Source organism: Papaver somniferum, chromosome 6, assembly GCF_003573695.1.
Source record: "Papaver somniferum cultivar HN1 chromosome 6, ASM357369v1, whole genome shotgun sequence".
NCBI lineage: Eukaryota > Viridiplantae > Streptophyta > Magnoliopsida > Ranunculales > Papaveraceae > Papaver > Papaver somniferum.
In genome coordinates this window covers 160,219,086-160,233,138 of record NC_039363.1, presented here as the reverse complement: position 1 = coordinate 160,233,138, position 14,053 = coordinate 160,219,086, and the positions used below count along the sequence as shown (strand labels likewise).

The window sequence follows — 14,053 nt, the reverse complement described above, 5'->3', positions numbered from 1 at the left end:
CCATAGAGGAACTGTTGTGTGTAAATGGTTTGTTTTTGCTTCTAAACTACCAAAACAGTCTACATTTATGGTTAGGCAGATGAAGTTGAAGCACAAGTGTAAGGGAAGTAAGGATAGTCGAAATAGAACTGCAGATCCTTTATTTGTAGCTGACATTGTAATGGATAAGATGAAGAATAACTCAATGAAAGTATACCAAAACCTAGACAAATTTGTAATGATTTCGAAAAGTCTCACCTCACTAAAATTTCTTACCAAACTGCATGGAAGGCTAGGAATTTAGTATTAGAAAAACTACATGGGAGTTATGAAGACAGTTTCAAAGATATTCCAAAGTTTTGTAAGATGGTGACTCATACCAATCCTGGTTCAGTTGCAAACTTCTCATATTGCCATACTGACATGAGGTTTGAGTCAGTGACCATCAGTTTTGCTGAAGCTATAAAAGGATGGAAGGAAGGGTGTAGATCAATTGTTGGGCTTGATGCTTGCCATCTGAATGGTAAATGTGGTGGTGTGTTGATGGCTGCAACATGATTAGATGGTCAAAATGGATTGGTAACATTAGGAATAGGGGTTTGCAACTATGAGACAATTGAGAATTGGATAATGTTTCTCACTGACTTGAGAGATAAACTTAATGCACATCCAATGCCTCTGACCTTCATTTTAGAAAGGCATAAAGGGATACTTGAAGGTGTTCAAGTTGTGTCCCCTAAAGCACATCACAGATATTGTTGGAGGTTTGTTTACATTTCTTATACATTATAACTACTTTGAACTGAAATATTTTGGTGTGAGATCTGACTTAATTCTTGTTTCTGATTTCAGGCACTTATATTCGAATTTCAAGAAACACTACAAGGGACAAAAACTGTATGCCTCACTATGGAATGCAACAAAATGTTACAAAATCAAGCATTTCCAGGTAAATATGTTACTTATATATCATGTAATATTGTATGTTCTTTTGTTATATATCTTATATTTGTATCTTATATGTAGAAACACATGGAAGAGATAAGGCAGGAAAATCCCTTGGCTGTGAAGTACCTAGAAGATGCTGGTGTTGAGTCTCGGTCTAGGACTTTCTTTGATGACACTAGTAAATGTGAACACCTAAACAATAACTTTAGTGAGTCCTTCAATTCCATGGAAAAAAATCTTAGGGACAAACCAATCTGTAAACTATTAGACCTTTACAATCAGATGGTTATGGGTCTTTTTCACAAGAGAACGACAGAGAGTACAACATGGAATCCTAAAAAATTGGTTCCAAAAGCAATGAAATTGATTGGGAAGATGTTAAAGTTAGTTGGTGCATTTGATGTTCTACCATCTGTTTTGGGAAAATTATATGAGGTTACAAATGTAGGTAGCAAAGCAGTTTTTGTTGTTAACTTGGAAACAAAACAATTTAATTGTCTTCAATGGAAAATGAGAGGTTTTGTTCGCCAGCATGCAGTTTGCTATTTGAAGTCATTGAGGCCAGATTGGACAAACTAAGTTAACTTTAATATTTCTTGTTTGTAAACTTTAACATTTAAGTTATTTCTTTACCTAACCATTTATGTGCTTATGTGTTGGCAGGTAATGCTCTAAGTATTATACTGTTGATGCATACATGGCCACATATGCACCTGTTATTGCTCCATTTATTGGAAAAGATGACTGGCCTGAGGTACAAATTTGAATAATGCATTTTAACCAGTTATTTATGCAATATTTGAAATTAATTTGCATTGTTTCATTTAGGGTTCTCTTTTTATCTATTACTTTATTGTTCTTTAGTTGGAGGAACATGAAAAGATAGACTTGCAGCCTGCTCTCAAGATCAGGAAAACTGGAAGACCTAGAGTTAAGAGAAGGAGAGCATGGGATGAACCTAAAACACAGATCATGACTTATTCTTGTGGCATTTTTGGTTCAAATGGTCATAACAGATCAACATGTGCAGGTGGTGATGTTGGTCAGAATCCTAAGGCAAAGAGTCCAAGAACTCAAGTAGATGGTTCTACCTTCACCAGTAGTCAAACACCTGCACCCATTTTTGCAAAAGGTAAAACTAAGAAAAACAAGACAAGTTGGAAGGGGGGAATCATCTCAAGCATCTGCTGCAGCTGCAGCCCCATCTACGACAAAGAACCAGAAAATGACTCAGGCAAACTTTTACAAAGACAAAGAAGTACACCAAGACAAATTGATGATAATCTGCAGCAGTTTACTTGTGTCTTGTTGAATTGTAGTTTCCTTTTGAATGGTTTTTGGATGAAAACTCTTAGTGATGCAGTTTCATCAGGCTTTTATATGCACAATAATGTTATGTTGTGTTATTTTGAAACATCTATAAATGAAGTACTTTCACAATCAGGTCTTGTACAGGTATGAATGTTTATCACAGCAGTGAGTTGAGTCACTGAGTCGACTGTGTCGGATTCTAACCTGTTCAAATCAGAGGGGCTTTTAAGACTTTATGTAGGTGCCACGTGGAGTTTAACATCTCTAACTTTCTGTTTAACGTTTTATTCAAAAAAATGTCAAAAACGGGGTACTTTTGAAGTGTAAATTTAAAAACAGGGGTACTTTATAAGTTTCCTTTTTTTTTTTTTTTTTTTTTTACAGGGGTGTATTGGATCAGGATTTATCTAGATAAAATTAGATATTAGTTTTCCCCGAATCTAATGTATTTATAATGTTTCTTAAAGAATCTTTAAGATTCTTATAGATACATGATTCTGGATTATAATAGATTGTCTTAGGAGTAGTTTGCTTTTTGAAAATTGAAGTATGTTACCAATTATTAATATATTTGAAAAAACCAAGGCCATTATGATTCCTTCAAAAAAAATATATCCAAAAGTGGGGGTGGTGGTGGGCGGTGGTGGTTGATATGTGTGGTGGTGGCGATGGCGGTGATGGTGGTGGGCGTGGGCGGTGGTGGTTGGTGTGTGGCGGTGATGGTGGTGGAGGGAAAATTATTGGTGATGGAGGCGGTGGTCGATGGTGGTGGTTGTGCTTGGGTTGGTTTGTGGTGTATGGTGGTGGTGGTGGTTTGTTGTGGTGGTGGTGTTGAAAAATATAGCATGTTGTGATAAAAAATAAATGTACATAAGAATTCATGAAATTCTTGTGATTTGGGTTAAGATGGATATGAGATAATAACATACATATGGATATTTTGGCTACAAATATCCATAAAAATCCATATATATCTTGTCCCTTAACTATTCTAATAAATCTTAAATAAATTGAATACCTAGGATATTTGTGGAATCTAAAACAATCCTAATTAAATACTATGGATATTTAATGATTCTTACGCATCTTAATTGAATACCCGGGAGTTTGATTGTTAAATATCCATATAAATCCTAATTCAATACACCCATGTTAGTTTGCTCTGTCTGGAATTAGGTATAAGTTTTCTCTCTTTAATCACAATGGAGGACGTTATTGATGGAGTAACTAACCTCAACATCAACGATTCACACAAGAAGAATCGAATTGAAGTATCTAATACTAAAAAACCCCTCTTCTTCTATGTAAATCTTTCCAAGGTATTACCCTAATCCCTTCTCTATTGCGTGATTAAACTACACAGTGATTTTTTATCCGTTTGGTTTGGATCTTAGTGTAGAATCTATGATCAATTTCGGATCAATTTGTTACGGTTTTTATTTTTCGTCTAGGGTTAGGTAAGAATTAGTATTTTTGCATCCTATTATTGTGTTTTTTCAATTTTCTGGCTTCAAATGATTGGGAATCCATGTATTAAGAGTCTGATTATTAATTGCAAGAAATTTCTGGATCTTTTACATTAATAGGTTTTTGTGATTGGAAATTAGGTTTATACAGTCTTGGATAGTCCGGTTTATTTTCTTATCCTTTTGGGTTTTCTTTTTCTCTGTTTTGTATTGATTGGCTTAACTTGGATTTGTGGTTGGTTTATTTTTATTTTTATTTTCAGGTAGGATTTTATCCAGTTTGCATTGGATGATTAATATTTTTGAATTGTTGTTAACTGAACTCTTAAACTATCATGGAAAACAAAGTCATGCTTGGATGTCAGCGAGGTTGAGGATTTTAAACAAAGGTAAGCATACTTGCAAAAGATTTACGTACTATGTCGTTTTTGATCTCTATACGGTGTTATTTTCCCTCTCTTTCTAGGTTTCAACAGTTAGTTTATAGGTTGCGTCTTAGCTACAACTGCATTCTTTTTGGAGGTAGTTGAATAATATTTCGGTTTTGTGTGTTCTGTTTTTTCGTTTATGCTTGAATCCTGGTAAGGATGTTTAAACCATCATTGTGGGTAGCTCTTATTCTTTTAGTAGTTGAAGAGTTCATATACATTAACAGTGTGCGGGGTTCTCAAGTCCCATCTTAAATTTTGTTCTTTCTATAGTTGTATGCAACATAATGCTTTCGAAAAGAAACTCCTGAAGTTCACATATTTTATAGGTAGCTGTTTCAATTAAAGAATCGTTATATGAAAACTTAAGACAATCAAAACTCCTCACAAGTCTTTTAATAGCTTTTAAGGGGTAGCGAAGTAACCATTTATATGTATAATTCAGTGGAAGTTTTCTGGAATGTTGTCTTGACCTTTTAGTACTAATTTTGGCTTCCAAATAAAGACCAATGTAATTCAAACCTATACTTTGGCAGAGATTCACATGCATATACATAATTAGAGAAACACTGGGCTTCGCAACCCTTTTAAAACTTGACCGAGTGTGTCAGAATCCACTGACTCATGATAGATTATATAGGTTTCACTTCCAGACCACCTCTTTACCATTTTATGTTTTTCCGAAAGAACCAATTGATCCTTCTGCTTAGGGAAGTTGTAAGAATTCTGCGTCACAAGGGGTGTATATGATTTTTTCTTTTCCATTCGGGAAAATAATGCTCTATCTTCTGAAATTATCTAATTATGTGTCCATGGTTCCTGAAATATGCAAGAAAAACTCATTCCTAATCTGTACAGAATGTATGCAGCATGTAGTTTACAAGACCAAATCAAAAATAGAACCTCAACCTTAGATATTGCAAAGAAATAGGCTGTATCTGGGATTTTACAATGTTAGTTTTGTAAGGATAACCTTGCGTCTCATGTACAGTTTCTTAATACTCACTGTTTTTTGTTAATCTTAATATTCATGTCTTAGAAATCTTTTTGGAGTCGCAAGGATAACCTTGCGTCTTAATTAGAGTTTCTTAAGAATTCATGTCATAGAAATCCTTAAGCTGTTAATGTTCACATCTCTATTTGATATAGTTTTAACCTCGAAATCCTTGCGTCAATCTTTGACTGCTAATCAATGGTTGGTTCCCAATGCATGATTGATTCTCTCATGTCTTCCCAGTGATTTGGAGAAGCTGGGTGCTTCATATGTAGTTCAGTTTGCCTCAGATCCATCTAGGTTGATGGGATACTGTTCTTATAGGGAACTTGGTAGGTCTCTCGCTAAAGTTTGCCTTGGAAATAGTTTACTCGATGCTTCATTCCTTGATGGAGTCTGCGAGATCAATCGTCTCTTTTAAAAAGGTTATTTGTGGTAAGTATTGCCTTATGTTTAATTAATTTGTTTAATTTGCTTAATAGTGAAACACCATATAGGTCAATATTCGATAGAGGAAAAATATAATTTGGCAATTTTCAAACAGAAACCAAAAGCCAGATTTGAGAACCGTGTTCTCTTTCATTATCCGTTAGGGTTTGTAGAAATCTGAAATGTTTGTAGAACAATGCTCTGTATTATTTGACATCACAACAAGAGGAGCTAGAGTTCTTCTTTTATTTTATTGTTTTTCTATAATTTGTGAATGAGTGTTTCTAATTTTATGTAATTTTGAGTACTTAAACTGATGTCTTTAGTGTACTTCTCTTGCAGGTATCAGGCTTTTCATGAGCTTCTGTAGCTAATCTTCTTACAGCCACTCAGTAACTTATTTAACTGTCTTCACTTCTAGAGTGAGTGAATTTCTTATGGTTGAGGAAAAGAAGGTTCTATAAGTTACTGGGCGATTGCAAGGACATTGGATGTGATCAACTAAAACTACTTGCCAAAGAAATGGTGAAACAGCTTGATAGAACCTAGAATTAAGACTGTTTGTGCAATCAAAAGGTATTGCTGTGATAATTATCATGGATAAATTATACAATGACAACGGTTGGTGAGAATTTCAGTTGCTCAATCACTTTTTGTCTTAGTAGAGTTTCTTATCAATTTCTTCCTTCATATCTTATAAAAGCTTTGATTTGATTCATGCACAGTCGGTTTCCATGTTTTCTACGAACAATTAAGTAATGTACATGATATATATGCTATAACAGGTTGGCAGAAGTATGTACTTTTTATAATCTAGATGTAGAAAACAGGGTCAGGCAATAGCTTGGATCAGAATATGGATTTCAATAGTATTATCCTCATTTCAATAGTGTTACTGTTAGTTTAGTAGGATTTTGTCTTTGTTTTTCGGTTTATTTTGTAGGTAACAATAGCTATGTATCAATTATAAACCCATAGAAAATCAAAACTTGCATGAACTTGGTATTTTCTCCTGTTCGGAAAAAATTGTCCCAAATAATGGACACCAGTGGACCAATAGGAACCAAGTAACCTAATTTTTACAATTAGATAATAGTCAGAGTTGTATCCGTGGAAGACCTAAATGGATTGGAGTTCACGCTTTCAAATATGTTACCGTGCACATCATCGAGCAAAGACAACTTTTCGTAAATGCATATCATAGAAGTCCAATGCATTTTTTTATATAATTTGTCTGCATTATCGACTTTATTAAGCAGAAGCTCCCTTACTTTTCTGATGTCTAGATATTGTGCCAATGGGACCTCTAATGTCAGATATCGCATAATTTCGAAATACTCAAATATTTATGTGGTAATCACACTTTTACTTTCTTTATCTCTTTTTAGGTGATATTTTTTACATCTCATAATGAAGTTTCCAGTGAAGTTTTCCCTCATAATGATGTTTGAGGCTAATGTGCACCCATTGCCTGACACTCGGTATTAAGTATCAGTATTATGTAAACTTCAGCAATCAGTTTGTGGGAAACTCATAAGGATTATGATCGTCTTCATTAGAGATAATTCCTGTTTGTTTTATCTAATCTGGCATTATTTGTATCTTTTTCTTTGCTTTTCTGTCTAATCTGTGTTTTGGTGTTAATCTATAGAAATGATATTTGAAGCTGTTATACTTCTGATGGGTAAAAAATTGAAAGGATGTGTGTGGGTTGGGAAGGTTCAGTGGAACTAAACTTTATTTTTTTATTTTTTTGCAATTCTTATGTTACAAAGTTATTAAGGAGACGTGCTTAAAGTTGATTTGTCGTTCTTCGATATTTGTGTTTAATTTCCACATCTCTATTCAAATATCTTCTCATCTCAATCCTAAGTTACTCACATGAATACCTTTTTTTAGGTATGCATTTATGATTCAAAGAGAACTTACAATGAGATTGGTAGCCCAGCCAGGTAACAATCCATCACCAATGAATATGTAAATCTCAAAGAGTTTTGGGCAAAGCTGAACAAACAAACTATCACCAACATTAGAAATTTAGAATAGAAATTTAGAATACACGTATTGACATTTAGCAGTATAGAATTATTACACAAGATATGTGCTCTGAATAAATTTATCATGCTCAACTCTTAATTGATATTAACTCACAAAACTGTCATGCAGTGGGGTACCAAGTTGGTCTGATTGTGAGCGTTGAAGATAGAAGCCATTGTTGGTGTCCCAGATACATTCTGGAGGTAACTCACTTGAATTAGATTCTTACGAAGTGTAACAGTTACATAAACATGCAATGCATGCTGATTGATGCATGAACTGTAGCTCATCAAGTGACCGATGCAATGTACAATAAGATTGGTTGAGAACAGATAACTCCCTAGCTGATGGTTGTGTAGTAACTGCAGCTGAAACTAATGGAGGTAATAGTAATACATATGATCTTTACGCACAAAATTGATCAATCATGCATATCCCCATGAGCTCTTAGTTACTAATCTCTAGCCTCATGAGCTCTTAGTTTTTAATCTCTAGAATAGTACTCTACTCAGTATATATAAAATGTGCACAAACCCACAACCAGATACGAAGAGTTCACTGCGAGTTGTATCATTTTCGTCCCATTTTTGGAATATAGTGAAAGAATGATTAATTGTTGCTTGATAGAAGTTAGATAGGCCAGTTTCAACTTACTGAACTTCATGTGTTCCTCAAGTACAATAGATGGCTAGATATATTAAAAAATTATAAGAAAACGTAGAAGTATGAGTTCATATATCTGAATATTTTTTGGTATTCCCATCAGCTGTCACTATTACTTGAAAACTTGGTAGGAACTAATTTCGTTATGTTGGTTGAAGTAACAGAGTACGAAAATCAAACTTGCATGTTTTTGATGAAACGTAATTTATTTATGCTCAGCCATAAAGGTGCCATTTATGTTTTGGTAGATTCGCAGAAGCAGCAGTGCTGTTCTACTTTTACCTTTAGATTTGTGATTTTGACATGTTTAATTTCTTTTAGAACAAAGTTTCATGGTTCAAACTGGTTCATTATAAATGAATTGTGTCTGTGGCACAATGGTAGTGCGTCTGACATCAAGTTAGAAGGTTGTGTGTTCGATCCACACCAGATTCAGTCTTTTATTAGTAACCGTTATGCTATTTGCATGTCAATTGCGTACTACAACTATAGCGAATAGTGTCGGCATGCACGTCTTAAGTGCCAGTCTTGATACAATTGAAGTATATTAATCTGTATTTCCATTTTGAAGGCTTTATTTGTTGTGGTTCTGTGAACTTACCCTTTCGTGTGCCTGAAATTTGTGGTATTCATATACTCTGTGAGCAGAGTTTGCTAATGAATTTACATATTTGAAACCGTTTCAGTGTTTGAGATTTCTTTAGTATTCGGTTTTGTACTAGGTGTTATTCCTTTAAGAATGGAATCTTATAATCTGTAACATTTACCAATTCAACACGGACATTTCTAATTAGGGTGTTATCCCTTTTAGCATTACTTAGAACTTTAACGAGCCTGCTGTAACCATTTGAGGAGTCTGCTCTTATGAATAGTGTAACCATGTGCGATGGAGCTGTAATTTCAATGGTGGAGCTGGAGCTTTCTCTTATAATATATTCTTGGGAAAGAAATCAACGCCGATTAAGCCATCAAACCTTAAAAAAGGGCCGCGGGGAACTGGAAGATGTTATGTTTAAACTTTTTGAGAGGCAGCCAAGTTAAAAACTGAAGGAGTTGGTCCAAGAGACTGATCAGCCTAATGTGATGACAATTCATTTCTGAAATTCCTTTATGGATTGTAATTACCAACTCCCCAAACACATCCTTACTTACCTCCCAAACTTAGGTGAAGAAAAGAAATGGATTAATGAGAGGTGCAGATGATGACACTTTGGATGGGGAGGAGAGTAAGGAGGTGTTTGGGGAGTTGAATATAATCTCCGTTAATTTTAAATTTACTCTCTTTAAAATGATTTTTGAATTTCCGACACTTTAAACTTTAAACGGTAGTTGATTAGGTTCTGATTGATTGTTAATCTATTAAATGATGATTGTGCCTTTATTATACATTGCTAGGTAAAAATCCTTTTTTGACCAGGGGCTGCCTCACCAAATAAGGACAATTTCCATTGTACCCGGTGCGTAGCATGGATTACATTATGAAAATGGTACCTTTATCAGAGAATAAGCAACCCCGGAAGCCTCTCCACATTAATTCCTTGCTAGATGGAGTGTTACTGCTGGCGAATTTCAATTTGCTGCTTCTGCAAGTATCAATGGTGGCATCAGTTTGGACTTCTGATCCCCATTTTTTGATATGAGATAAAATTAATTATCATGTTATTCCTTAGTAATGGAGTTCTTTGGATTATATTGTTGGGGTAATATACGTGCCGGAAGCAGTGGGTAAACTCTGTTCTTGATATAGTTATGAATTATTTTAGCTTAAGTATCATTTGGTTAAATCCCAATTACATTATAAAATGGTACTGGCTGTCTTAGCTCAAATGGAAGAACACATGGTTCTCAACCATGTAGTTGGGTGCTCACTCCCACATATATTGTTATTTGACCAGGCTAAAATTTTCATGCTTACCGATAACAATATTAGCTATGGATTACAGAAACTTGAAAAGTGTCATATCTCATGTTGGTCATGATTTGTGGCTCCAATTAAAGTGGAACTTGGAACCAAGTATAGCAACAGAATGCATCGTGTTTTTAATTCTTTGATAAATTTTATACAATGTTCATGAGGATTTATTTAGCTATAAGTGAAAAACAACACACAAAGATGAAAGGTATGATTGGGTTGTATAAACTTAAATTTGTTATTCGAATATATTCTTAGGGTACTTTAGTTTTTCTTTAAACTTGAATTAAAATTATGTTTTCATATAGAAAACCGGTTATACAACACTTTTTGAAATATGTAAACAAGAATTTTGGAAAAACGAATGCTAAGATAGAAGAAACTAAGGTGCTGATAAGAACTGAAAAGAATTTCTAGATATAGTCATTCACATCAAATTCACCGGAAAGCATGAGAGATCTATAATATCTAAAGGAAAGAAGAATGGTTATAGAAACAAATGAAACCTATAGTTACACCGGATATCATCACTAATACATAGAGATGGAAACATATAGAGTTAAAGTGTGGAATCAAATATTAATGAATAACTCTCGACTAATTGTATTGTACACCATTACTGAATAGCTCTCAGCAAACTCTATTTTGGTTTCTTATGGAATTTGAGATATTGGTGATTGCTTTGGTTTATGTAACTTGGTGCGGGAAAAGTTGTCAGAACAAAACCTGTTTCTCTACTCATTAATACTTACATATAAATATTCATCATGGTTATTGTTGTTGCTATAAACATATAATAGCAACAAAATCGAATAAACCTGGAAATAGGAAAGCTAATACGACTTTAAGTATCTTAAAATACCCGATTTCATTAATGGATTCTGATGATAAATACATGGAGAAAGGTATGGGTATGAGACCATGTTTTTGTAGTATTATCCGATTGAATTGTATAAATCTATAAAAGATTGGATTAAATATCATTACAATAGGATCGTATATATGTACAACGAAAAGAGAATACAAAACACAAGCTGACAAAGTTTAGACAATATCAAAAATTAGGAAAAGACTGTAACAACATCACGTTTAACCAATGTTTGGAAATGAATGAGACTGGCGGAATAAAAAACACAGTAAAAAATTCTACAACTCATCTATTATCACGTGACAGTAAAATGCTTGAAGCTTAGTTACTGGGAAAAACTTTCAGAGAAGATTCATAGTTTAATAAGGCACCGAATGCAAAAGAAAGACATCTTTGCAACGTTTAACAAATAAACAATTTATGTTTTCGAAATATTGTTTATTCAGAGATTTATGTTTAAATTTTTTTCATGCTTACCGATAACAATATTAGATATGGATTACAAAATTTGAAAAAGTGTCATATCTCATGTTGGTCATGATTTGTGGCTCCAATTAAAGTAGAACCTGGAACCAAGCATAGCAACATAACTTATGGTGTTTTTAATTCTTTGATAAAGTTTTTACAATATTCATGAGGATTTGTTTAGCTATAAGTGAAAAACAACACAAAAAGATGAAAGGTATGATTGGGTTGTATAAACTTAAATTTGTTATTCGAATATATTCTTAGGGTACTTTAGTTTTTCTTTAAACTTGAATTAAAATTATGTTTTCATATAGAAAACCGGTTATACAACACTTTTTGAAATATGTAAACAAGATTTTTGGAAAAACAAATGCTAAGATAGAAGAAACTAAGGTGCTAATAAGAACTAAAAAGAATTTCTAGATACAGTCATTCACATCAAATTCACCAGAAAGCATGAGGGATCTATAATATCTAAAGGAAAGAAGTATGGTTATAGAAACAAATGAAACCTATGGTTACACCGCATATCATCACTAATACATAGAGATGGAAACATATAAAGTTAAAGTGTGGAATCAAATATTAATGAACCTGCAGTCAAATACATCAACATAGAATTTCATAACTCTCGACTAATTATATTGTACACCATTACTGAATAACTCTCAACAAACTCTATTTTGGTTTCTGATGGAATTTGAGATATTGGTGATTGCTTTGATTTATGTAACTTGGTGCGGGAAAAGTTGTCAGAACAAAACCTGTTTCTCTACTATTTAATACTTCCATATAAAGATTCATCAGGGTTATTGTTGTTGATATAAACATATAATAGCAACGAAATCGAATAAACCTGGAAATAGAAACCTAATACGGATTTAGGTATCTTAAAATACCCGATTTCTTCAATGGATTCTGATGATAAATACATGGAGAAAGGTATGGGTACGAGACCATGTTTTTGCAGTATTATCCGATTGAGTTTTATAAATCTATAAAATATTGGATTAAATATCATTACAATAGGATCATCTATATGTACAACGAAAAGAGAATACAAAACACAAGCTGACAAAGTTTACACAATATCAAAAATTAGGAAAAGACTGGAACGACATCACGTTTAACCAATATTTGGAAATGAATGAGACTTGCGGAATAAAAAACACAGTAAAAAATTCTACAAATCATCTGTCCTCAGGTGACAGTAAAATGCTTGAAGCTTAGTTACTAGGGAAAAATTTAGTAGAAGATTCATAGTTTAATGAGGCACCGAATGCAAAAGAAAGACATCTTTGCAACATTTAAAAAATAAACAATTTATGTTTTCGAGATATTGTGTATTCAGAGATTTATGTTTAAAATTTTTTCATGCTTACCGATAACAATATTAGATATGGATTACAAAAATTTGAAAAAGTGTCATATCTCATGTTGGTCATGATTTGTGGCTCCAATTAAAGTGGAACCTGGAACCAAGCATAGCAACAGAACGTATGGTGTTTTTAATTCTTTGATAAATTTTTTACAATATTCATGAGGATTTTTTTATCTATAAGTGAAAAACAACACACAAAGACGAAAGGTATGATTGGGTTGTATAAACTTAAATTTGTTATTCGAATATATTCTTAGGGTACTTTAGTTTTTCTTTAAACTTGAATTAAATTTATGTATTCATATAGAAAACCGGTTATACGACACTTTTTGAAATATGTAAACAAGAATTTTGGAAAAACAAATGCTAAGATAGAAGAAACTAAGGTTCAGATAAGAACCGAAAAGAATTTCTAGATACAGTCATTCATATCAAATTCACAAGAAAGCATGAGGGATCTATGATATCTGAAGGAAAGAAGTATGGTTATAGAAACAAATGAAAACCTATAGTTACACCGGATATCATCACTAATACATAGAGATGGAAACATATAGAGTTAAAGTGTGGAATCAAATATTAATGAACCTGCAGTCAAATACATCAACATAGAATTTCGTAACTCTCGACTAATTGTATTGTAAACCATTACTGAATAAATCTCAGCAAACTCTATTTTGGTTTCTGATGGAATTTGAGATATTGGTGATTGCTTTGGTTTATGTAACTTGGTGCGGGAAAAGTTTTCAGAACAAAACCTGTTTCTCTACTCTTTAATACTTCCATATAAAGATTCATCATGGTTATTGGTGTTGCTATAAACATATAATAGCAACGAAATCGAATACACTTGGAACTAGGAAAGCTAATACTGTTTTAGGTATCTTAAAATACCCGATTTCATTAATGGATTCTGATGATAAATACATGGAGAAAGGTATGGGTACGAGCCCATGTTTTTGCAGTATTATCCGATTGAGTTTTATAAATCTATAAAAGATTGGATTAAATATCATTACAATAGGATCGTATATATGTACAACGAAAAGAGAATACAAAACACGAGCTGACAAAGTTTAGATAATATCAAAAATTAGAAAAAGACTGAAACGACATCACGTTAACCAATTTTTGGAAATGAATGAGACTTGCGGAATAAAAAACACAGT

At 33.2% G+C, this 14,053-nt stretch overlaps 1 protein-coding gene and 1 long non-coding RNA gene across 6 annotated transcripts; both read left to right on the top strand.

The window, feature by feature from the left end:
• The first annotated feature begins 609 nt into the window (after positions 1–609).
• On the top strand, positions 610–1,506 carry LOC113291714. The gene is made up of 3 exons (XM_026541212.1): positions 610–743; positions 832–928; positions 1,006–1,506. Exons 1-3 carry the CDS (start codon positions 610–612, stop codon positions 1,504–1,506), a joined length of 732 nt encoding a protein of 243 aa, XP_026396997.1.
• Positions 1,507–3,275: 1,769 nt separating this feature from the next.
• LOC113289917 lies at positions 3,276–9,544 on the top strand. 5 transcript variants are annotated; one of them, XR_003331261.1, is made up of 6 exons: positions 3,276–3,557; positions 3,968–4,093; positions 5,370–5,561; positions 5,898–7,274; positions 7,455–7,507; positions 7,722–9,544. It is a non-coding gene; the product is annotated as an uncharacterized LOC113289917 (long non-coding RNA). The 5 variants fall into 5 exon arrangements; XR_003331262.1 differs by having other exon boundaries at positions 5,898–7,507; positions 7,722–7,795; positions 7,878–9,544; XR_003331260.1 differs by having other exon boundaries at positions 5,898–7,507; positions 7,722–7,975; positions 9,128–9,544.
• Positions 9,545–14,053: the final 4,509 nt, after the last annotated feature.

Excerpts from the sequence above, each read along its gene's own strand:
- LOC113291714 (XM_026541212.1), top strand. The coding sequence starts at position 610 with ATGTTTCTCACTGACTTGAGAGATAAACTTAATGCACATCCAATGCCT. Across the intron at positions 744-831 it reads CATCACAGATATTGTTGGAG|GCACTTATATTCGAATTTCA; the intron begins GTTTGTTTACAT and ends TTCTGATTTCAG. Across the intron at positions 929-1,005 it reads ACAAAATCAAGCATTTCCAG|AAACACATGGAAGAGATAAG; the intron begins GTAAATATGTTA and ends TCTTATATGTAG.